Source organism: Drosophila yakuba, chromosome 3L (genome assembly GCF_016746365.2).
Source record: "Drosophila yakuba strain Tai18E2 chromosome 3L, Prin_Dyak_Tai18E2_2.1, whole genome shotgun sequence".
Classification (NCBI taxonomy): Eukaryota; Metazoa; Arthropoda; class Insecta; order Diptera; family Drosophilidae; genus Drosophila; species Drosophila yakuba.
The window spans coordinates 7,368,823-7,393,547 of record NC_052529.2 but is presented as its reverse complement, the minus strand read 5'-3'; the positions used below and the strand labels follow the sequence as shown (position 1 = coordinate 7,393,547).

The window sequence follows — 24,725 nt, the reverse complement described above, 5'->3', positions numbered from 1 at the left end:
TTTGAGCAAAGATAATTCGAGCAAAAATAATTGGGTAAAAAACCAATTAGAAATTTGATTAAAGTATTTGGCGAGCACCAAACATTTTACAAAGCTTATATTACATTTGATTTATATTTGTTAAGTTTATAACATTTGTTATATTCATAAGATATGTTGTTATATATTTTATTATATATTTTTTTTATATATATTTTGGTTTAAGTTGAATACATTATTATTTCTACCCACACTTTCCCAAGCTATCGACTTTATCCGCCTATCGCCAGTTTGTCATCACAAAGGCGATGTTGTTTTTCCCTCGTCTCGCTTCTTCTTCTTCTTCCTCACCCAATTCGCCAGAGCGCGCAGCAAACAACAAAACACACAGTGCTCAAAAACCGCGATATCAACGGTCTTTAAAAATCGTTATCAATCGCCTTTCGCTAGATAACGGCAAAATGTGGTGCAAAATAAAGGAATTCACCGAATCAGCGCGTTCAGTGCGAAAAACTAAAGATTTTAAGGCAACTCCAGTGGCCCGACCGTTTAGTGGTCCCTTTAAACGGGCTACATGCCAAACAGAGGGACCTCTAAACATTAGGCGAAGAGGACGGCACAAGGCAGACATCGATAAATCAGCGGCCCAAAGCAACGCTGCAAAGTGTTTGTAAACAGCTGACGAGCCCGCCAGGTGGCGCTCGCGTTCTGGCATTGCCAGATTCGAAAAATCAACCAAATGCTGCCTTTAATGGTGAACGCCATTTTTATTGCAAGAAAGAAAGCCACGGGTTTCAAGCAAAAACGCGAATATTTAACGTGTGATTATTGTAAAAAGACAGCGCGAATATGATTTAATCAAACCACAAGTGTTTCGAGCTGAGGGCACAGCGATTGGCTCCAGAAACCAGCCATTTTTGGAAGATTAACGGAGGTGTGTGGGTTTGGGAATGCCAACAAAAAAAAATGAGGCTCAAGAAATGCCCTGTAATTGTATAATAAATTGGTCTAAAAAAAGTTAAATATATTGCCAAATTGTCAAAGAATAAGCATACACAAAAGGTCAACTGAGTATTGAAAGGTTTCTGCCCGGTAAATGCTAGATATCACAATTTTCAACTACGATTTTGTGTGTGTGTTCTTGAGGGCTGTGCAAAAGTCTCAAAAATGCGACGCCTGCAAAATGAGCAGAAATTCGTATATTCGTGTGTTTAAAATGGCACAAAAACGTGATTAAACTTGTTTTCCTGTTCACTTACTAGTTTTTGGTACAGCATTTAAATACTTTACCTTGTCTTTATTATATTGAATGTTCAGGAATTTAATGAGCAGCTCGTACTGAGACGCGAAAATATAACCTGTAAAGAGTACACAAATGTTTAAAGTGTCTTAATTATGCTTCATTCGGTGCAAAGTTTAATAACTTTACGTTTAGCTTATATCAAATATAAGTGCATTGTTAATTTAAATAATTTTAAAATGTACCTAGAGCATATTTTAAGTAACTATAAATCGACTTCCACGAAATGGCATTTACTTTATATGCAATATTTAAAAAAAAAAGTTTTTGAAAATATCATCATATTAATTAAAGTTATTGAAGATAAGAAATAACATTATTTAATATAATATGATGAAATTAGGAAAAATAATATTTTGTATGGGTATTTTGCATATATACAATTCAATCTTAAATTAAGTTCTTACCCTTTCCAGCTGCCTTAAAATGGAGCAGTATATTGTGCCGCTGGAGGAGCCCGTCTACTCCGATCTGCAGGTAGTGCAAGTGCCCCAAGATGAGGTGGGGGTGAGTAGTATCAGAAGCCCACGATGAACACTTAGCTAATTCCCTGATCCTTTCAGTCTCTGGTCCTGCAGGATGACCAGCAGTTGGTCTTCAACGACCAGCAGCAAGTGGTCTACCAAACGACGGCTCCAGCTCAATATCAACAGCAGCAGCAGTCGGCGGCACCAACATACCACATAATCGGCGGCGATGATCTTGCCCATCAGCAGCAACAGCACCAACAGCAGCAGCAACAACAACAGCAGCAGCAGCAACAACAACCGCAGCAGCAGCACCAGCAACAACAAGTTGTAATGCATCATCAGCAGCATCAAGTTCAGCAAGTGCAGCAGGTGCAGCAGGTTCACTATCAACAGCAGCCACAGGAGCCCCAGCAGCAACAGCAACAATTGCACATGGAGCAACAGCAGCAGCAACAGTATGTGCAGCATCAACCGCAGCAACCCGCCATCCAGCACACACAGCAGATTTACTACACTTCCGAGCAAGTGCTGCAACCAAATGCCATCGTACAACATATGCAGCAGCAGAAGAAGCAACAGCAAGTGCTGCAGCAACAACAGTATCAGCAACACGCACCCGCCTACCAAGTGCAAGCGACTCCCCAAGGGCAAACCCAATTACTACAGAGTCCCCCGCAGCAGCATCAGCAAGCGCAGCAGCCACAAACATTGCAGCTGCAGACCTCGCCACCCCAACAGCAACCACAACAGCACCAGCAGATTGTCTATCGCATGACCACCACCCAGCAGCAACAGAGACCATTGGGGGTAAGTTAGGTTCCACATAGCCCTCTATTTACCTGTCACTTTTGAAACATATTGACACGATATTCAATACACTTAGATGCTCAACAATACGCACGTGATAGTCCAGCAGCAACCGGTGTTGATCCAGGGACCGCAGCATCAGGAGCTGATCATGCGCCAAGCCATACATCCGTACAACAATCGAGTAGTTTATGCCACCTCACCGCAACAGCAGCAGCAGCAACAGCACGTCATCCAGCAACACGTACAGCAGCAGCAAGTGCAGCAGCATCAACAAGTCCAGCAGCAACAGCAGATGCAACTGCAGCCCACGACACAAACAGCCCACTTGGTTCAGGCGCGTGTAGTGCCACAGCAGACGCAAAACGTTGTCTACCAGCAGTTAAAGGTGCAGCCGCAGCAACAGCAGCAGGCTCCACAGCAGCAGCAGCAGCAGCAACCCCAGTTGGTGGCTCAGCAGCAGCCGCAGCTGGTGGCCACCACTGCTGCAGGAGGCACTCAACTGGTCCGAGCCTCGTTCAGGAAATCCGCCCGAGGGGGAGCCGTGTTGGCCCGACCGGGCACACTAATTACCACCAGGCCCACACTCACGCCCGCGACAATTGTACGACAAGTTCGCCCGCGAGGAGGAGCAGTGGGCTCTGTGCCCGGCGGACTGGTTAGGAATATGCGCCCTGCGGGCGTACGACCCACTCGAGCTCAGCTGGTGGTGCAGACTAGCGCCGGCGGCGAGGGTCAGGCCATGCTAGTGACACAAGGCCAAATGAAGCACATTACCATCAGCACGAATATCGGCCAGCCGCAACAACAACAGCAGCAGCAGCAGCAAACACAGCAGATGCAGCAACAGCCGCGCCACATCTACCGCACACACATGGTCACCGATGGAAATCCGCAGCAACAGCAGCAGCAGCAGGCGCCACAACAGCAACCGCAGCAGCACCAGCAAATGCTGATGATGCGCCATGCTCCGATTCGTTACAGAGCGCCGGTGACCACAGCAGTCGCGGCGCCAGTTCAGGCGCCTGCTCCAACGCCCGCAGGTGGAGTCGTCCAAACGAGTAATATAGGCATGGATTTGGAAGAGCGCATTCAGGCGGCCGTTCTCAAAAAGGAGCAGCAGAAGCCTCAGCTTCCGGCTCAACCGGTGGCCTCCAATCAACTGCAGCCCATGCAAATAGGAGCGGGAACCACGCTGACCACTTACTATCCTGCAGCAGCTGTGCCGCAAGAAGAGGATCAGCAACAGCAGCAGCAACAACAACAACAGCAGCAGCAGCAGCAACAACAACAGCAAGTGGTGCAGAGTCAGCCCCAGGGAATACGACCACCCAGTGGAGCAAGCATGACTCTGGCGGAGTACAAGAAGAGGCAAACTCTGTCGGCCTCACCAGCTCCAGTTCCGCCTCCAAATCCAGGCCTTGCGCCCATGAGAGCCACGGCACCTGGAACCATGGTCCGCCCACCAGCCAAAATAACACCCACACAACCCGCTGGCGCCCTGCCCCCCGGCACCAGGATCATGCAGCCACAGAGGCAAGTGCCAGCCGCAGTGGCGGCTCCACTTGCAGCGCCAGCGGCGGTGACACAGGGCTCATCTGTGATGAAGACTTCGCACAATAACTACGAGATTCACTCTCAGCATGTATTGAATAACCGTGCCGGTCAGGAGATAGCCGAGCGCGACAAGAATAGTGCCAAGATGCTGGTGATCCTGGCCAGCGGAGAGCAACGTCTGATCACCTTTACGCTTCCACGCGAGTCCTGCACGGTGCAGGATCTCCTCGAGCAGGTCGGCGTGCCCTTTGACCACAACACCACCATCCAGTGTGTCGAGCATCGCGGTGCCAATGTGGACTTTGTGGTCACTGTCGGCTTTACGGTGCACGAGTCGGCCAGCGAACTGATTTCACGGGCGGAGGAGAGTCTGCAAATGAACCGTTCGCAGGATAATCAAGCTGCCGTCGCTGGAGCAGCGGCCAATCCCAATCCTGCCACAACCAGTGCCTCGCCTGCCTATGCCCAAGCGAATGCCGCTGCCGAGCAGGCGAAACGCGAAGCGGCCAGTTCGGCCAGTGGAAACTCAACGGTTGGCGCCGTTTCCTCTGCCGGTTCCGCTGGAAGCAATCCGGCGGAGGGCAGGAAACTGATCGACGGTTTTCTGGCCGTCTGCCAGCTGTGTGGATTCACTGGCGTGGATCACGCCCGCTGCGAGCGGTGCAAACGCGTCTTCCCGGAGCCGCCGAAACGCAAATCCTACATGCCCAAGAATAGTGCTGCCTCCTCGCCAGCCTCATCGTCCTCCAGCGAGCCGGTGTCTGCTCTGCCAACGGCAGCGGATAAGAAACGCGAGTTGGCAGCAGCTAGATTCAACAATAAACTGGCTGGAGTGACCTACGCAGTCGGAGTTGGAGCTCGCGGTCGCGGATCCCTGGCCATGCGAGGCGGTCGTGCCAGGGGAGGCAGACGGGTGCCCGAAGTGGATCCCGTGGTGCTGCTGAGCAGTGAGGATGAGGCCGACGAGGGTGAGGGCACCTCGGACTCGGGCAATGTACGTAATTTACATTTGCATATATTGTCTTGCAATTGTTAATATTTTGTTATATTTGACAGCAGCCAGCGAGCAACTCCAAGCTGAACTCCAATGGAAACCTGCATGAACTTTCCGCCGCCTTTCCTTGCGATCCAATTTTGCCAGAGATCGATGAGGAGCCCGTGTACAAAGGTAAGACCTAGTTATACCATTTAAACATCATAAACTATACCAGTTCGATTATCTGATGTGAGTAAATCAAACAAGAATATTTTTTACTTCGGATTTGAACGAAAATGACTGATTCAATTTATTTTAATTTATTAGATACAATTTTTGAATAATAAATGAAGTAGGGTAGAAAGTATCTTTTAAACAAAAGAAATCCGATAATTATTTCTGAGATTAATTTTATGTCTAATATACAAAATCAGATACAAAGTATCTCAAAGATACGAAAACATCTTGACATTGATATGCATTTGGTAAGAATATCAGATACAAATAATACTATGCCCGTATATAAACGTATCTTAAAGATACAGTAAATTTATTTTGAAAATATTAAGTGAAATAATTTACTAAAACTTCATAAAAACATTTAGCTATTTTTTGTTACTGTTTAGTTTTCGCGCTAGAACTAGCCGGTTTGTAGCTAGCAACAGCACTAATGCATAGCAATGTTGTGTGTGCAGTTATTTCGTGTTGGCAACGCCATGGCCTGTGTTGCAACGCCAATCCGCCAGAGGGCGCTCCATCCAGCCAGAGCACGCCATTTTTAGGGTCGGCGAAGAAGAAGCAGAAGCGCAAAGCGAATGCGTGAAAACACATAGTTTTCCTCATTCTTTTGCAATTTAAACAGATTTGCAGGGTTTTTAGTACGTTTTATTTAATTACTTAACGACACTGAGTAGACGAAGCACTCTACCATAATGAACGATGAAGGTAAATGTGTGGGCAAAATCGAAAACTCGCGAGTGTATAAAAAATGTGACTGGTGGCCACGAGGAAAATGTTGCAATTAAATAACTACCAAGGGTTTTGTTTTTTTCTACCATTGCAGATTTCTGTCGTGGCGATGTTAGGGATTTGTCGGATGTCCCTGAACCGGAACAGTTTTCCGCATCCTTGAAGTGCAGCTGCGTGCGTCTGGTGCCCTACAGATTCGACATTACCGAGCCGGTAAGGCGTCACCCTCTTACCCTTTACCCCCTCCACTGTCCTTGAAATGTGTATAATATAATTAAATGCATTCGTAATCCCACAGGTATGCTTCACCACGAAGGGCGTTCGCATCGCTGGCACGCTGAAGGACAAGGACGAGAAGTTCGAGCTGAACATCCACAAGCAGGAGGTGATCAAGGTGATAGCCCACTTCGGCAACGTTGAGCCCGCCCAGCCACTGGTCACGCTATATCTGCTCAAGACGTGCGCCGAGTACGTGAAGAACCAGCTCAAGCTGCCCGACGATCAGCATCACGAACGTGAGTTTTCCGTCCATTAATAATACTAAAGTTTCATTCATCATTTCTTTCATTATCCGGCACTTAACTAACTAATGGTAATTGATTCTTTCAATTGTAGAAACCGGTTTCAAGACGCACAGCTATCACACTCGCCGCCTGATCCTTTTGTTCGACAGCATATCCGTGTCCGCCCGTGGTAACATCAAGTCGATGTTCAGCTGTGTGGACGAGATATCGTCGACAGATGCCGCCGAGATTCTCGAGAGGATCGCGGACTCCGATCGCAAGACGCAGGACAAGAGCTCGCAGCCACCGCCGCGCCAACTGAGAGCAGACGAGCAGGTTAGTCTGCTGATGTATCCGCCAAAGGGAACGGGAGGCCTGTGCATCCGCATGGAGGATTACGTGTGCCTCACCAAGGAGTCCTACCTCAACGACATCATCATTGACTTCTACCTTCTCTGGCTGAGGAACACGTTGATACCGGAGCCCCAACGCGACAGGACACATATCTTTAGCACATTCTTTTACAAAAGACTCACAACGCTGACGCGCCCAGCGGACGTGAAGCAGACGGCAGCACAGAAGCGTCACTCCAGGGTGCAGAAATGGACCAAGGGAGTGGACATCTTCGAAAAGGACTTCATCATAGTGCCCATCAACGAGCAGTCGCATTGGTTCCTCGCCATCATTTGCTACCCCAACTTAAAAGGACCCGTCACGTTCGATACGAATCAGCCAGTGGAGCCGCAGCAGTTGAAGCGCCCCAGAGGCAAGAAGGTGTCCCTGCAGATAGGCAACACCACCATAACCCCGCTGACGAAAAGGGGAGAGGGAGGACAACTTCCAGCGGCGCTGACAGCGGAGAACGTGTGCCGGATAGCAGACGATGAGAGCGAAAGGGATGAGGCGGAGGGCGATGAGAGCGACATGGCCTCGGATGACAGTGAGAACTCCAACTCGGCCAAGGAACCAGCGGCCACGCCCACTTCCACGACTCCCAGCACTCCCAGTCTATCCAGTTCGCAGCCCACAGCCCCCGGACCAGCGAGGAATAGTGCATCCGATGATGTGCCAGCCGTAAAGCAACCTCTTATCCTAATCTTTGATTCCCTGGCGGGCGCTTCGCGCAGCCGCGTGGTGGCCACATTGCGAGACTATCTCACATGCGAGTACCGGGTAAAGAAGCCGGATGCGCAGGCGCACGTCTTCAACAAGGACAACATGCCGGGCCACTGCGTCAAGGTGCCGCAGCAGAACAACTTCACCGATTGCGGTCTATATCTGCTGCAGTATGTGGAGCAATTCTTTGGCGAGCCAATCAGAGACTACAGACTGCCCATCAAGCAGCTGACCAACTGGTTTGACTTTCTCACGGTGACAAAGAAGCGCGAAGACATTGCCAATCTCATCCAGCAGCTGATGGACGACGGTAATCAGCAGCAGCGACTTATTCTGCCAGTGATCGAGTTCCCCACGTTGAATGGCCAGTTGGTGGAGTATCCGGAGGACACGGAGAGTGCCGAGTTTGAGGAGGAGGAGGGCCATGACGACGAGGATCCAGCCAGTGAGTTGGTAAGTTACTTTTAAAGATTTTTAGCTGCTGAATGACGGTCACTAACTATAATCCTACCTTCAGCATGATGAAAACATTGCCGGCACTGACATGGAAGTGGACCCTGTGAACGAGGAGCCAGCGCTGGCAGGAAAAACCGCCACGATTGCCCCTGCGCCCACGACTACGGCAGCACCCACGGGAAAAAGATTCGTGCTGAAGCGGCGTCTGCACAATGGATCCGTCTCAAGTCCGAGCAATGGAAACGGGGAGGCTAACAGTAATGGCGGTGCACTGATACCCCAATTGGTGAGCTCGGCGACCGCCACGACAGGCGTTTCACCCGGAGTCGCTCACCTGGCGCCGCGTGGGCCCAGCGGAGGTCTAAAGATCCGCAAGATAGAGCCATAGCACCAACCTATTCTCGCCATGCGAGCTCGCGATCCGGATGCGCATATGACCCACCTGCCTGCGCTGCTCCAGCTGCCACAGCTGCGGCACCACCTGTAAATACGCCATTACATTACATCGGTTATTAATTCTATGTATTCTAACGTTTGCCTCTAAAACTACACTAAACTTAAACTATAAATAAAGACTAAAGTACTATGTATGAAATACAAGAAACTGGTGTGTGGGCTTCTAAGCATATATTGATGGGGAAAAGGGAGAATCTTTATTGAAAAGTCATTAACTTCTAAAAATTAATTCTATGCTCATTCAAATTGATTTTATGCAAACCCGGAATTAATTTACAATTTCAATGACTTTTGAATGACTGATTAATTTTAAACCGCCGAATTTCAGTTTAAATAGATAACAAGCAGGGATAACAAAATTAAGGGTTTTAACTTATTTCAACAATGCCTACTTTTTGGTTCTAGGGGAGTTTTTTCCTGCACCACTTTATTTTACAACGAATTTCGTGGTCGCCCTTGCCCAAACCAGTTTCGCATGTCTCGCCATGTAGGCTAGAATCGCCATGTAGATGGCATCTACATGGTGGGACTCCCCGAGGCACGTTCATGAACAGAGTGCAATTTCAACAGAAATATGCCTACAATAGTTTGCAGACTTTTAAAAATATTGCATGCGCGCTTAACTTGAACAGCCACTTTTAATGGTTTTGCATAATTTTGGTTAATCTTTAATTGATGGCTCCCCAACCCGCGATTTATTCCATGTAGTTACTTTAGAACCTACATGGCGACCTACATGGGGACGGTCACGCACACACCCGCACTCGTGCGTGTGAAGCAACAACACACACATGCACGCCGCCATGTAGTTAGCAGGCCAAAAAGTTAGGTTAGACTCACAGCTGCTCGCGCGAAGGAAGGGGTGGGAAGGCAGGAAAAAAAGAGAGAATAGTAATGGGTGGAGAAGTAGTGGAGAGGCGAATGGCAAGCGCAAAGCAAATGGCAGATGGAAATCGGTGTATCGATAGAAGCGCGGAATGTTGTAAACTGGGAGGGAACGAACGCATTGAAATTTATTGCAGACTTCCTAATTCGACACAAATTTTGAATTTAATGTTATAAAATACTCTTCATATCTACAGTATTGTTATTATATGAAAGGGCGAATAAATTTCAAATATCTTTATTAGTTTTTTTTTGAAAATAATTGCATTATAAATATGTTGTATAAACTTAAGAATTTTAATAAAAATTTATGTAAAACATAAATACACATTTGAAACAAAATAATGCATAGTTTTGATGTGAATTAAAGAATTTTGATGCATAACAGTTAATGTTTTAATTTCTTTTTGAATTATCCTCCTACAACTATCGCTTAGGACAATTAGCCTCCGAGTGACTCATCTCAAGAGAACCATCGATGCCAGGCGTGTTGACGAATTAAAGTCCACCACTAGTTATCGAAAACCTCGATAATTTCTTCGCCGCGTTTGCTGCTCGCTGAAGAAAATAAAATTAACCAGGAGCGCAAAAAACGCGAATCGCATATTGTCTGCGCAGCTAGCCAGATTAACGGGATCGAAACGGGTTAGCATGCTGATCAATCAATTGATCGCAGCCGATTGTTTATTGCGTGCTTCTGTTGTTGTGAAATAATTAATAATATTTTATGGCAGATGGAGCCCCTCTTCGTGTGACTGTGTGTGTGTGTGCCCTGGCATCTGAGTGTATGCGTGCGTGTGTGTAAAAAAGAAATTGAGGGGGGAAAGCAGAAAGAAAGGAAGATGCGCTGGGAAATGGGCGTCTCTAAAGTAAAATGACACTTTCGCACGTAACTGAAAAATATATATACGTGTATTAATAAAAATAAATACACACTGGCCAGCAGGCAAAAAACGGAGGCGGAGAAAAGCCGTCGGTCGTCAGCCGCCGCGCGCATGCTCCACAAAATTGGTAGTTTAATAAACGGCTATGCTCGCCAACTAAATCTGGGCACCATAACCTTTCATCGCGTGCGATTATTTCGAAAAGCGGAAAAAATCCAACTGCCTAAGAGCCGTGTAAATTGCACATTATAATTGCAAAATAATCGAGTGCAGTGTAGTCAAAATAGTAGTGCCCATTTGCGGGAGCGAGATGGCAGGCAAACGTGAAAAACGGAGTGGTTCGGCTATTGGCTCAAATGCACTAATGCCATCCCGCTCTGGCGCACGCCTGTGCCGTTTGTCGGCTGTCTGTTTTGATTTTCTCTTCGTGAAAATAAGCGCGCGAAAGGGGTGCTCGTGTACTTTCTTTTGACCTACCGTCCACCCACTGGACCCACCCCCCACCGTCTCCCCTGCGCTGACCAACCTCTTGCGTGCATCGGAATGTTTGATAAGTGATAAAGCCAGATGTTTGTGTATATATCGCCGCCAAATGTCCGAACACTCACACACACACATGTTGCACACATTTTGTATTTTTTAGTTGTTGTATATCTTCGCTCGCTCTTTTTGCCGCCTTTTGACTTTCGGTCGTGAAATTTGAGCCTAATTCGTTAACGCCTGACCACATTCGTTATATATACAATATATGCAGCCCGACTTCCACGCTGAGAGCTACCAAAGAGGCCCAGGAATAGTTTTTAGTCACATCTCTAAAATCCCGCAGAGGAGCAACGTTTCCAATAAGCAAGCATACATAAATGGTTTCTACTTTCATTGGTCTATTAGGTGAGCTATAGTTCTATCAAAACAGTTTCTACTTAACAAAATCAATTTAAATTAAAATAAAATCGATTTTCCATTTATAAGAAGTGTCCTTAACTTCAAATAAAATCCGATTTCGTGCTTGTTTAAACAAAATAATTTAGTACCCATCTACAAGCAATGTTCTTCTTTTCGCAGACATTCAATCATGGTGGGAGATACCGTGTATTTCGCATTTCTGTTCATTGTTTAGTTCCGCCTTTGATCTGCCCGACATCGACATCGAGGTGAGTATCTGATAAACACTCTCTGAATTGAATCAATCGTATAAAACGCAATCTTATATACGCACAGGACCTCGAATCGGCGCTGCTCTCCGATGGTACCAGCGATGAGGATCAGGTCGCCTTAGTGCCCGAGTTAATTGTGCGCCTGCTCAAGGGCTGCGATGCGCTACAGTCGGTAGCCAAGGAAATCACACACAGCAACTATCAGATGTTCTTGCGTCGCTTCCTGCGCCAACAGTGTCGCCTGCACCAGACCGAGAACCACTTTGACACGGACATTGACTTCCAGTCGCTGCCCGTGCGCAAGCGCCTGCACATTCTGCACGATCTGTGCCACTTTCGCCTGGACTCCGCCGATGTGCAGGTCATCCTCAGCAATCTAGAGGCGGACAGTCTGCGCGTGGAGCCCCTGGGCTACGACGCCAAGAACTCCGGCTACTGGTACTTCTACGGCACGCGACTATATCGGGAGGACAAGGCCACCGGTGGAGCGGCCGCCTCCAGTTCGGGTTCGTCCGGTTCGGGATCAGGGTGCGCCGGAGCCTCAACTGGCGGAGCATCCAATAGCAAGGGCATCGGCAGCAACGGCACAGTTTGGCAAGTCATCTGCTTCACCGAAGAGGACTGGCAAAACTTGGCCGCCAAGTTTAAGACATCGACGAACGCCAAGGAGCGCGAACTCTTTCACATACTCGATGACAACTTTCTGCCGAAGCTACCGCAGCTTTTCCGCGAGCGTGAGCGTTTGAGGCGTAGGAAGTGAGTGAAATATCTTTACCTTAATCCAGTTTACATTACTCTAAAAGATGTTAGACACATTTTCTGAAGCGACATTGCTAATGAAATATTATTTTACTTTACCAGACTCTTGCAAGTGCGCAACTCCAGTCGAATTCGCAATATCGCGGAGTTAAAGGCGCGCCAAGAGGAGGAGCGTCAGCGTCGTGAGCGGGAGAATCTCTACCAGGAGCGGCAAAACGCGCACTGGTTGGCACCGCCGCAGCAACAGCAGCAGCAGCAACAACAGCAGCAACAGCAGCAGCATCAACAGCAGCAATCGCAGCAGCGCACACGCAGACGGTTAGCACGCCAATGTTCCTAAGAAGGCTGGCGCAAGCGACGGCCACATCCATCCTACTCACAGAACAGGAAGCAGAAACAAAACAGATACATTGAACTCACTTGCATACCGAAAGCATCTTTGATTTATGTTTTCAATTGATCTTTTGAGTTGCCGTACATTTATAATTTGTTGAGCCAAAATACTCTTCGCTTACAATTTGCGTTGCTGCAGTTGAGAAACCAAATCGCCATCATCAACATCGACGATAAACCCAGGATCAGCATAGACGGAACGAGGATCAGCACTTAATTTGAGTTTTGCCCATCATTTAATTTTGTATATGGAAGAATTGGTTGGATTTCGTTTTCAAAAACAATCTGTAAGCATGCTTTTGAATCTATTTCTATTCGATATATGCATTATCTTATGGTTTAAGTTTATTTAAAAGAGAACTTCTCACTTTCATCCCATTCACGAGACACAGACATTGACAGATTCGTATCAATTAACATCTTGTCATCGATTTCTCGTATCTTAAAAACGCTGATTTAATATTAATATTAATTCATCAAAATGAATTTGTAACGTTGTCTTCTAATTGAAACATTTCAAACAATATTATAATATTGAAACGCATTGAAAACGGTTTTAGTGATACATTATCATATCCTAAAATTGATATTTAATATTCGAAATCATAAGGAAAGCTTATTAATACATTTAATTAATTTGTTTTTTCTATCTGCTTGTATTTTAGATCCCAGTCTACGTCGACAGCTAGTGGTATTTCAACCTACGCAAGCTCCCTGAGACGAACAACCACAACTAATTCGAGCGAATTTCTGTGCCACAGGGAAACCTTCTGCCTCTCGCCAGAAAACGACGACGACGACGACGACGAGGCCCTCGACGCGGAGCAGCAGTCAGATCAGCCAGAACAGCAGCAGCAACCAGAGGAGCAACCGCCCGAAGAGGAGCAGCGGCAAGAACCGGAGGAATTATTAGCAGCCTCAGCAACTGGCGACGATTTTCGCTCTCCAGAAGCGCCGAAATCGCAAACGCCGGCGGAATTGAAGAGCAAGAGTAGTCACCACCACCATCATCATCACCACAAGAAGAAAAAGTCGGGCAAGAAGCAGAAGAAGCGACATCATCGTGATAAAGATCGTGAACGGGATCGCGAGCATCATCATCATCATCATCGGCGGCGACACAAGCATGCTTCAGAGGCAGACGAAGGCGAGGACGACAACAATAACCACAACAGCAACAGCAATAGCAACAGCAACACCAATAGCACCAGCAGCAACAACAGTGTCCAGCCAAAGCGAAGACGTAGTGGTCAACAGCAACATCATCAGCAGGCAGAGACTGCCGAGCCCAGCACTTCTCTAAGTCCCGAGGACAAGGAGAACTTTTGTAGGCAGCTACAACTGCTGGACACCAATTCGGCGGCCATTGCGGTGGCCACAAGTATTGCCGATCTAAGTCTGCCCTCGCCGGTGGCACATGAGAGCGAAGCCGAGCAGGACGAGCAGGTTGAGCAGCCGGCAGTAGTGGTAGCACAGCCACCAGCAGTAACTTCTTCAATGGCGCCAGCGGCAAATGTGAAATTGCCTGGCAGGCAGACGAACAATTCGCTCAGTTCGCTGACTGGAAACATCTTCATACCGGGAGGAAGCGCCCAGCAACAGCAGCAGCAATCCCAGGAGCCGACGAGCAGCAGTAGCAGCAGCCACAGCGGCACCACCACAACAGCCAGTACTGCGCGTTCCAAGAAGCAGAAGGCCGTGCTCAACAGCACAGGGAGCAGCAGCACCAGCAAAGTGGCCGACAAGGCGGATCGCAACTTGAGCAAGACGGAGACGGGCAAGTCCAAGAAGTCGGCGACTGGCTCATCGGCGTCATCGTCCTCCAGCAAAACGGAACGCATCAGCGGTGCCTACTCGGACAAGAGTGGCGATGAGTAAGTGAGGGTGGACAGTTTCGATCCCCAGACACAACACAATCGTACTATCCGTTTGCTCTTGGCATATTCTTTAATCATTCCTTATGCTTCTGCTTGCTGTTGGAAGTGTGGGCATCATGTCATAGACTTACATCTTGTTTAAGCAAAAATTAAATCTCCAAGAAAGTAAATACTTAATCAAGGTGTAATTTCATATATTATGCATAAGCTTTCATGATGCTCAACTCTGGTATTGTTGTTGATTTTGATTATTGAGTTTGGGCCCTATGCTGCGGTCTTGGTTCCTTTTCTGTAACAACTTCTCCTTCCTTGATTGTACATTTTCACAATCCGTTCCTAAGTTCTTATGTTTCGTTCCTAACTATAAGGCATTGCATGTTGTCGGCTCATTACATCCACTCACCCATCAAATTGTATATAATATGATCAATTGATTAACATATTTATCATTGTTATTGTAAACTTTTGTACCCACCCGCAAAAAAACAAACGAAAAAAAAACATTTCGACTGTTGTTCATCAAAAACCCAAAACCCCGATAAAATGTAGCCATGTAAATAGTAGCAACCGTAGCACCACCAACAACAACAGCAGCCTTAACAACAACAACAACCATAAGCACGCGTCGCACCACAGTCACAACAACAACAACAACAGCCATCCAACGACGACATCGGCTACAACAACAGCAACAACGACAACGTCGCAGGGATATCATTACAATTCGAATCATAATCATAATCAAAATAATCAGAACCACCAAAACTCCCACACCCACTCACACTCACACCACACCCACCATCATCATCATCACCATACCACTAATAATCACAGTAACAAACATAAAACCAAATCGCACCACTCCCTTGCCCACAACAACAACAACAACAATAATCACACAACAAACGCAACAAGCACATCACAACTCCACCCAGTAAACACAAACAACAATTCAACGTACAACTCCTCCAATCATGCGAATATTCTTAGCTTCACCGAAACGGAGGAGGTCCTGCAAATCGGGATGCACAAGGTGCTCGTCTACGTGAAGAACCATCGCGATGCTTGGCCATTTGTGGATCCCGTGGAGGAGGATATAGCACCGCGCTACTACTCCATCATCAGGAGGTGTGTACACTTACCCAAAACCTATTTCAAAGTTTAATCCTTAAATCCCCTTTCCAGACCCATGGACCTGCTGAAAATGGAGGACAAACTGGACAGTGGGGAGTATCACAAATTCAGTGAATTCCGCAACGACTTTCGTTTGATTGTCAACAACTGCAGATTGTACAATGGGCACAACAATGGTACTATTTCACTTTAATGTACATGAATACAAAATCTAATATACTTCTATACTTCCGCAGAATACACAGAGATGGTTAACAATCTGCAGGATGCTTTCGAGAAGGCCACCAAAAAGTACTTTGATAATCTCTCCGACGACGAGGATGATGATCCCAATCTGAGCTACCCCGCCGCTGACTCCAAGATGAACGTGTTTCGCGAGAAGTATTTCAGTAAGAAGGCGAAGGAGGAAACGGAGAAGGATGCGCCAGGTCGGCCGGAGAGCAGCGCTGAGGATGATCTCAGCGAAATCGAAGCGGAGGTACCTCAAAAAGCCCAGAAGCGCAAGCGTAAGGAGAAAGACAAAAGACGTAAAAAGAAGACGAAGAGCAAGGCGGATGTGGAAACGGATGATGAAGATATGGAGACGGAAAGGGAACCAACACCACCTCTTCCACCTCCTCCGCCAACAAGCAAGAAGAGCAAAACAAGCAAGGTAGGAAAGGAAAAGGAAAAAGATAAGGAAAAGGAAAAGGAGAAGGATAAGGAAAAAGACAAAGAAAAGGAGAAGGAAAAGGAAACTTCTTCAAGCAAGCGAGGACGAAAAACTAAAAGCGATAAAGCCGCGTCCAAATCCAGCAAAAAGACCAAAAAGGGGGCCAAGAAGTCTTCGGCCGATTCGGATCCTGAGTCGGAGCCGAGCGACAGTCGCGAGAGCGAGGATTACAGCGATGATGACCACATTTCGTTGGCCAAAACCAAATCTCTCGTTAAACCCACAGCTCGCACGATAGCGGCACAAAAGAAGAAATCTGTACCCGCTGAATCCAAAGTAAAGATGCCCACTCCCGTCAAGCGGCAAGTGAAAGGCAAGGGCAAAGGTGGTCGCAAGGCCAAGGACGACTCCCTGGAAAGCGACCAATCCGATGTGGATGTTAAGAAGCAGCTGCCACCAACTGCAGCTGCCGCTCTAGCCGATTCCGCCGCCGAGCTGGAAGAAGATGGGGATGATCCGCCCCCGGATGAAGACGAAGATGAGGATAGCTCGCGGTCGCGAAGCATGTCACCCTTCAAGGTTGATCTCCACAAGAAATACTCAAAAAGTGCCCTTAACGATGATCTCTCCGAGCTGCTGACCACCGTGAAAAAGGTTCCCTCCGCGGAAACCACAAAACTGAGTGCCCGGCACCAGGATGAAGCGGATGAGGAGCGATCTTCCCGAGAGTCTGACGGCGACTTTAAATCCTTAAGCAACAGTAGGGCCAGCTCTGAGGAGCGTCCGCCGGTGGCGAAGAAAGGAAAGAAGGGGGAAAGCTCGAAAAAGGAGAAAGAAAAGAAAGGCAGGGATAAGGACCGAGACAGGGACAAGGAAAAGGACAAAGAAAAGGACAAATCCCGCAGCGCAAAGCATAAGAAAAGTAAAGACGAGTCTCCACTTTCAGCGGCCGCCGCTGCAGCCGCAGCAGAGCAGGCCGAACTGGAGATGCTGTTGCCCTTCATGGACAAGTACGATGTGATCAAGTACCGACGTAGTCGTGCTGCTCTGAGCGGTTCCAGTGCATCCAACTCGGTAGCACCCTCCGAGGATTCCAAGTCAGCGAGCACTAAAGGCAATAGGGAGAACAAAAAAGCTTCTGCGAAGCGAGAAAAGTCACCCGATGCTGTGGAACACAAGCGCGGACGGAAAAGCAAAGACCAAAAGCGCACAAAGGAGTCGGATAAAGCGGACAAAACTGAGAAAGCTTCAAAGGCCGACACCGAGAAACACACCGAGAAGTCGAAGAAAAGGGAGGAGCCACAAAAAGTAGTGGAAAAGCCGCCAAGAGAAAAATCCCCCGTACCGGCATCAGCTTTGGAAACTATCAAGGAACCTCCAGCTCCAACTCCCACACCCACATCAGCGGCCGGTAAAGTGAAGGAAGCACCAGCTAAAAAGGAGCCCAAGAAAAGACCCGACAAACAAATGCCGCCGCCACCGAAACCTGCCGATAAACCAAATGAAAAGGGATCGGGCAAGAAGACGTCCAGCAAAAAGGCAGCCCAAAAAGCGGGACAACCGCAGACCAACAATAACACAAACCTTGAAGCATTGGATGTGGAAACAGAACAGACCCTTAAGGACATAAATCGCTGGCTGGAGCACACGCCCCGCTTCACGGAGTTCAGTTCGGCCAGTAATTCACCATCGCGATACAATCTTCTGGATGACTTCGACTCTGGAATTGGTAGTAAACTAGATGCGGCCGATTTTCGACGACCAGTGGCATTGGCGGCTCCAAAAGCGGAATTGGTACCAACTAAATTGGCTGAGGCACTCAACGAACTGGTGAGCGAACCAAAAGAGGCTGCTAGCAAATCGGAATCGGAGTCGGTGGCTCCAACTCCGAGTAGTGTGAGTAGTAGCTGTGGTACTCCTCCGCATTCAATGCACTCAGGGAATTCCATTGGAAGCACATCCGCCACTGCGGCCTCCAGTTCAAATTGCTCCAACAACTCGATGCCCACTCCATTACCCGTGGCGGTTACTCCCACGCCAACGCCCGCGCCTCCGCCACTGCTTCCAATTCCCAAGCCAAAAGAGCCAAGCACCACGCAGCTGATTCTCAATCCACCACCGCCACCTCAAGTTAAACAGCAGCTGGCGAAGGAGGCCAAGCGCAAGTCCCTGAAAGAAAAGCAGGCGGCTCAAGCTGCCCAAGCGCAGCAGGTGAAAGCCAAGGCGAATGTTATGAGAACCATTGATAGGCTTCAGCCAGGCAAAGCAAAGGGAAATCTCCTGCAGAATGTAGTCGCCGTAAAATCAACGGAGGAGGGCGGAGATTCGCACGCAGGTGTAAATCCAGTGGCCACCAAGGTGAAGGAGCTGAAGAATGCTCTTATCACGGAAACATGCGAGGGAGCACCGAAACTAAGTTTGGGTACTGTTTTAAAGACCCAGGACTTTACGTTGGGCAAATCTCTCGAGGAAATGTCTGGAAAAAAGGACGCGACGGAAGACGATAGTCCAAATGAGGAAATCAAACCGGAGAATGTTTCCACGCCTACAACACCGAACACAGAGGCACCACCAAAGCCATTTGAAGCCCTTCTTGAACTCAGTAAAATAGGCAAATCCACAGAGCCATCGAAATCGGAGGCCAGTCAGAAGGAGAAGCCCAATCTCAGCGCCTGGCTAAAAGCTTTCGGTGGCCCAAAGGTTAGCAAGAAGTCAGAGGAGGAGGAAAAGCAGCAGACGCCGGCCCAAGATCTTCAAGGAGATTCCAAGGTGGATCCGCCAGCTCACTCGCCCGCTGGGGACAACTTCTGCCTACCAACAGTACTGCGCCAGAGGAAACCAAGCACTGGCAGCACGAATTCGGAGAGAAGTTCCTTTAGCCAGGATCCAGATTCACCTAGAATCGCCATCGATGAGCGTTATGCATCTTATGCCGCTGGTTCTTATACCTCGCCGATCGGTGCCTCACCCATTGGCGCATCCCCCATTATGGTTTCTCCGAAGCCCAATGACGATATGGGTAAACCAGCATCTCCTTATCCTCTAAATGGGGCTATCAAAGTGGGCTTTTACCAGGACACCACGACCAAGAGCAGTCCGGACAAGAGCTGCAGTCCCAGAGAGATGAACTCGCCGTATCCGCAGTACTCGCAGCATATCTACTCCTCCGCCTCGTCACCTAATGTATCCACGCCGGATATGAGTGGAACGTCCCCTTACGGAGGAGGAAACAGCTACAATCCTTCGGGTTCTGAGGCTTCTAAGACTCCAGCGTATTCTTCCACATCCCCGCTTCCGATTTATGACCAATACAAGCAGCCGCGCTCCCAGGAATCGGACTACAACTCTTCCATGAGTCCGAGCACACCCAACCCACATTCGCCCTACCAGCAACCCCAAAGTTCTCCGTACACCACCCCGCAGCAGTCGCAATCGACACACCCGTCGCCATATCATGGCCAGTCGCCGTACCACCAGCAGCAGCACTCACCATATCATCCACCCGCGGCGCAGCAGCAACAGCAATCCTCGCAGCCTTCGCACAGTCCGGCAGCCCATCAGCAGGCACTCAGTCCTATGCACAGCGTGGAATCGCCAGCGTCCTCGGCAGCAACGCAACCGCCTACACCGTTGGCTCAGTCGCCGGCGGAACAGCAGCACTCGCCGTATCAGCAGCCCGTGTTATCACCTTATCAGCAGCCGCAGCAACAGGTGCAGCCGCCGGTGGTACCGCCAGTTCAACCAGCCACAGGTGCTCAGTCAGCAACGGGTAAGCATTGATTTGATTAACTATTGCCAGCATTTGCTAATACATTTTTTTATTCCAGCTCTGGGCAACAATGGTTATGCGCCCCCTCACGATAGCTACCAGCAGCTTCAGCAACAACAGCGATCCTTGTATAACCCAGCCACTTTGATCAATCCTCTGCCGACCGCTGCGTCCTCAACTGCTTCCATAACAAAGCCTAACAATGACTGGAGTCTAAATCGTAGCTTGCTGCCCCCCAGTATTACGAATACTGTAAATCAGGCGGCACAGCAACAGCAGCAGCAGCAGCAACAGCAGCAACAGCAGCAACAGCAGCAACAGCAACAGCAGCAGCAAGCTGGACAGCTACAACAGCAGCCACAAATGCAAGCTGCGCAGCAGTTGCAGTCTACACCTCAGCAGCAACAGCAACTACAAGCAACACCTCAACAGCAACTACAAGCAACACCTCAACAACAGCAGCAACTACAAGCAGCTCCTCAACAGCAGCAGTTGCAAGGATCCCAACAACAACAGCAGCAGCAACAGTTGCAGGCACCTCAGCAACAGGGACTGGGCCATCAGCAGCAACACAAGCCGAAATATCCAACCTATGCGCAATATCAGTCTACTAATGCCGCTGCCAATGCTGCAGCTGCAGCAGACGCCGTGCAACAGCAACAGCAGCAGAAAATTGCGCCTCCAACTTATGGCAGTGATATGGCCACATTTATGCAGCATCAAATGCAGCAGCCACCCAAAACGGATACCTTAATAAATCCCCTTAAACGACCCGGAGAGGAAATTGGTATGGATTACAGTGGAAATGCGGCCAATAAAATGCAGAAAAGAGAAGAGACTCCTGCGCTGCAGCAACAACAGCAGCAACCAGCCCAAAACCAGACGCCATCCATGCTTAACAAGCACGAGCAAATGTTTAATAGTTTCCTGGGCTCTATGGCATTCGGCAAACCTATTGGCAACATAGCGCCTGATAAAGCATTTGAGATGTATAACCGAGCGGCGGCCATGGGATTCCCCAAGGACTTTGCAAAGGACAATAGTTGTCAGCTGCAGCAGCAACAGCAACAGCAGTCGCCCCAGGTGGCAACTAACAAGCAGCAGACGAGCCAACAAACGCAGCAACAACCGCAGCAGCAGTCCCAGCAATCGCAACCACATCTTACTCAGCTTCAGACGGCGCTCAGTCAAAACTACCAGCAACAGCAGCAGCAGCAAACGCAGGCGCAAAAATTGCCGCAGCAGCAACAACAGCAACAGCCGCAACAACTCAACTACCAGCAACAACAGACACAACTCAACCATAATTATACCGCACAGCAACAGGCAACTGCAGTGCCGGACAAACCAACCGCCGCTCAGTCAACAGTTGCTGCTGCGGTAAGCGAAACGAGCAGCAACATGATGAATCTACCCTCTACGGCGCACCAGCATCATCTCAGCCAGACGCATCACCTGGCCGCCTACAACAAGCCAACGCCACCGCCTCCCCAAACCTACAGCAATCCTTTGATGCAATCGATGTTGGGCTATGCCGGAAACTATTTCGACAAGGCCATACCGCCGGCAGCGCATATGTATAGCGCTTCCAGCTCTGCGGCTTCGGCTTATGGCAATCCGGCGCAGCAACTGCCGGGTAATTATGTTCCCGGCAACAACAATCCCGCTCACCAGCAACAGCAGCAGCCACAACAACAACAACAGCAAGCTCCTGCAGTTCCGCCAGCAGAAGTCAAAGCGCCAGCGAAAAGGGGGCGGAAAAAGAAGGCGGCTACTATTGCGGCCGAAGCTGCGGCTGCGGCTGCCAAGCAGCAGCAACAACAGCAGCAGCAACAGCAGCAACAGGCGCAACAGCAGCAACAGGTGGCCGCCCAGCAGCAGCAGCATCAGCAGCAACAAGTCTCAGCCCAGCAGCAGCAGCATCAACAGGTGGCCGCCCAGCAACAGCAGCACCAAGCCATGCCGCAGTACAATATGCCGCAATCAGTGGCTTCCGCGGCCGCTGCCACCAATAATCAGCTGCAGGCGCATGCGCAGGCGCTGCACCAAGGCTTCCAGTTGTATGCGGGTCTAAAATCCGGAGGTGTATCCTCGCCCGTTGGCGGTTCAGCAGCTACGCCGGTAAACAGTGGTTCCACCAGCAATCAGACGGCGGCCGATGCGGCAGCCATTTCACTGAAAACGTCGACAGGTGGAATGGTGCCCGGAAGTGCCTTCAACTTTGCGCCAACACCAGGAACGCTGGGCTTGTACGGAGACCAGGCCGCTGCAGCTAGCAGCTATTTGGATCAATTTAGAGATGCTCCCAATCCCTACTACATGCCACCGGCACCGGCACATAGTGGCACAGCTGCGAATCCGTCTGGAAATGCAGCGGACAAGGGTCAAAATCCATTGAACACGGCAGCTGGATCGTATCCCTTCCTGGCGGCGGCACATCCATCCTCGCGGGCAGCGGCTGCTGCAGCTGCATATCCGTTTGCGGATCCCAACTCGCAGTTGTACCAGCAGTACCTAAGGCGCGATGACTTTCACACGCGGATGATCTTCAACCAGAGTCTGCTGGGCGGACCGGCAGCGGCGGCGGCAGCAGCCGGATATGGTCAACCGCCGCCGCCTCCATCCGCCTATCAACGCGCTGCACTGGGCATGCCAAAGCCGTATGACATCAACCGGCAGTCATGGTTTTAGCAGTACGCCAGTGCCGCCAACGTGGATCTCCAAGGAGACGACCTGACGGGGGCGGCAACTGGAACAGCATCGGGACCAGCAGCAGCTTCATCCTCGACAGCAGCTACACAGCGATGAGATCGAAAGAGTGGGCAGGTTTAGAAAGGTTTCAAATCCACATACTAATTGGTTCCAAAAAGGTAAACAAACCCCACAGTTTTAGTTTCGTTTTCGAGCTTATATGGAGAAATAACAGTAGGACTTTTATTTTTTGAAACTCGCTTTTTATATTGTATATTTTTTATTTATGCTCAAAAAAGGCATAGAAATCGTGTATTAGAAAAACTACTACTTTGGCAAAATGTTTGGCATTCTAAAATCTAATATTTAGTTTCGTGAACGAAAAAGAGAACCATCTTCTTTTCCTGCAAGAAGCAAAGTTTGTGTTATGTGTAAAAGTAGGTGGACTTTTTGAGGTGTCTTTTTGTTTTGTACTGATATTTGATATTCATTTTGGAGACTCGAATTTCACTGCCCCCATCCTCTGACTCATTTTTGTATTCTATGAACATTTTCATTTGTGCAATGTTTCCTTTTTGACTGCAGTTGCGCCCTGGACTTTGGCCACGCCTAAAGAGCAAGTTTGTTGGTCTTTAGTTTGTAAACTTTCAGTAGTCTGTAGGTTTTAAGCCTTTTGTTAATGACAATTAATTTTAATAGCTTTAGCTAATTAGGCCTCTAATCTAATTTAATTGAACTTAATTTGTTTTAAATGCTTAACAAAGGAAACTAAGCAGAAAAGCGAAAGAGAAATAATGCAAAAAATTCAAAGAATTACTCTAAAGCTCCCCCTGACTATAATTAGATTTTAGTTTTTTCCCAAACCTAACTCGTAACTATAGAACTCGTGTAAATTAACTACGATTATTAGTTTTATTACTATTGATTATGTACTACGACTATTATAACTATTATCGATTCGTGCTGCGGGCGATTTGTTGAAATATTTATTAATCCAACTAAACAAAGAGATTCGCAACACACAACTAAAGCTAGATACGAAATCTAAGTGAGGTACACACTTTTAGTTTATAGAACGCCAAGCAGATGTATAAATTTTTGTTAAATATGCTAAGTAAAAGTTCGGTTTAAACAGTAAGCGTCTCATCAATTCAAATAAAACCATTGTAAACCCAAAACAGCTCACATATGTGCAACATTCCGCCTCAGACCCTCATCCCCTCCCAACTTTCAAACTTCCCAACTTTCATAATGAAAATCGAAAATCCATTTGGTGTACATACAAGAGGGAATACAGACAAGTAAAAACTCTTCTCGTTTTTACGCATCTCATATTGTAGCTTTAAAGTTTAAAGTTTAAACCATGTAAAAATCGATATAGATTTGACGAAAAGCAAAACAATTGAAATTTATGAAATATGAATGAAAAAGTGTCTTAGTCGCTATTGAAGGCGAACGGAGCCGAAGAATCGAGAAAGAAACGCATTAACCGAGCGCCCATAATATTATTAATGGATAAATATATATTAAATAGTGAAAACAATAAACACAAGAAACCGTATTCGATTAAGTTGTTAAAGCTTTCGTTTTGCAAACGTACATTTTAATTAATTTCCCTACGATAACATAGTTGATAGAACACAAATGAAAGTGAAGCGATGCGATGCGTTGCGAAATGGCGAAGAGACGGTACCTAGAGCATAAAAGAGCAGCAACAAACATATTTAAAGAACCACAAGCTAAATATTATATTAATAATGAATATGTATACATAAATTATATATATACAAACATATATATTATATGCAGTAAGTGCAGCCAGTGCACATTATACATAAATCTGTATGTATAGGCAACAAGCAGCAACAAGAGTAAATTACAATAAAGAATTCTATTGCATATTGTACGAAAAAAAAAAGAAGACAAAAATCCAAAAGA

At 47.8% G+C, this 24,725-nt stretch overlaps 2 protein-coding genes across 8 annotated transcripts; both read left to right on the top strand.

Moving 5' to 3' along the window:
* Positions 1–335: 335 nt before the first annotated feature.
* LOC6533227 (sentrin-specific protease 6) lies at positions 336–8,733 on the top strand. Of its 4 annotated transcripts, none has more exons than XM_039373505.2 (9): positions 336–913; positions 1,696–1,756; positions 1,843–2,556; positions 2,633–5,107; positions 5,170–5,281; positions 6,153–6,271; positions 6,357–6,573; positions 6,674–8,130; positions 8,195–8,733. In XM_039373505.2, the coding sequence occupies exons 2-9, from the start codon at positions 1,706–1,708 to the stop codon at positions 8,519–8,521; spliced, it is 5,472 nt and encodes a 1,823-aa protein (XP_039229439.1). In that variant the 5' UTR covers positions 336–913; positions 1,696–1,705; the 3' UTR covers positions 8,522–8,733. The 4 variants fall into 4 exon arrangements, with proteins under 4 accessions (XP_039229439.1, XP_015049851.2, XP_002093953.1 ...); XM_015194365.3 differs by having other exon boundaries at positions 1,696–1,786; positions 5,173–5,281; XM_002093917.4 differs by having other exon boundaries at positions 337–913; positions 1,696–1,786.
* A 1,234-nt stretch (positions 8,734–9,967) lies between these two features.
* LOC6533226 (cat eye syndrome critical region protein 2 homolog) lies at positions 9,968–23,965 on the top strand. Of its 4 annotated transcripts, none has more exons than XM_039374816.2 (10): positions 9,970–10,119; positions 11,113–11,246; positions 11,421–11,509; positions 11,577–12,268; positions 12,374–12,589; positions 13,330–14,538; positions 15,532–15,669; positions 15,727–15,851; positions 15,912–20,096; positions 20,155–23,965. In XM_039374816.2, exons 2-10 carry the CDS (start codon positions 11,219–11,221, stop codon positions 22,785–22,787), a joined length of 9,315 nt encoding a protein of 3,104 aa, XP_039230750.1. In that variant the 5' UTR covers positions 9,970–10,119; positions 11,113–11,218; the 3' UTR covers positions 22,788–23,965. The 4 variants fall into 4 exon arrangements, with proteins under 4 accessions (XP_039230751.1, XP_039230750.1, XP_039230747.1 ...); XM_039374813.2 differs by having other exon boundaries at positions 15,091–15,669; XM_039374814.2 differs by having other exon boundaries at positions 10,009–10,119; positions 11,002–11,246; positions 15,091–15,669.
* The last annotated feature ends 760 nt before the right edge of the window (positions 23,966–24,725 follow it).

Coding starts and splice junctions, on each gene's coding strand:
- LOC6533227 (XM_002093917.4), top strand. CDS start 1,706: ATGGAGCAGTATATTGTGCCGCTGGAGGAGCCCGTCTACTCCGATCTG. Junction 1,787..1,842: donor TGCCCCAAGATGAGGTGGGG/GTGAGTAGTATC, acceptor TGATCCTTTCAG/TCTCTGGTCCTGCAGGATGA. Junction 6,272..6,356: donor GATTCGACATTACCGAGCCG/GTAAGGCGTCAC, acceptor GTAATCCCACAG/GTATGCTTCACCACGAAGGG.
- LOC6533226 (XM_039374813.2), top strand. CDS start 11,219: ATGGTTTCTACTTTCATTGGTCTATTAG. Junction 15,670..15,726: donor TACTACTCCATCATCAGGAG/GTGTGTACACTT, acceptor TCCCCTTTCCAG/ACCCATGGACCTGCTGAAAA. Junction 20,097..20,154: donor AGGTGCTCAGTCAGCAACGG/GTAAGCATTGAT, acceptor TTTTTATTCCAG/CTCTGGGCAACAATGGTTAT.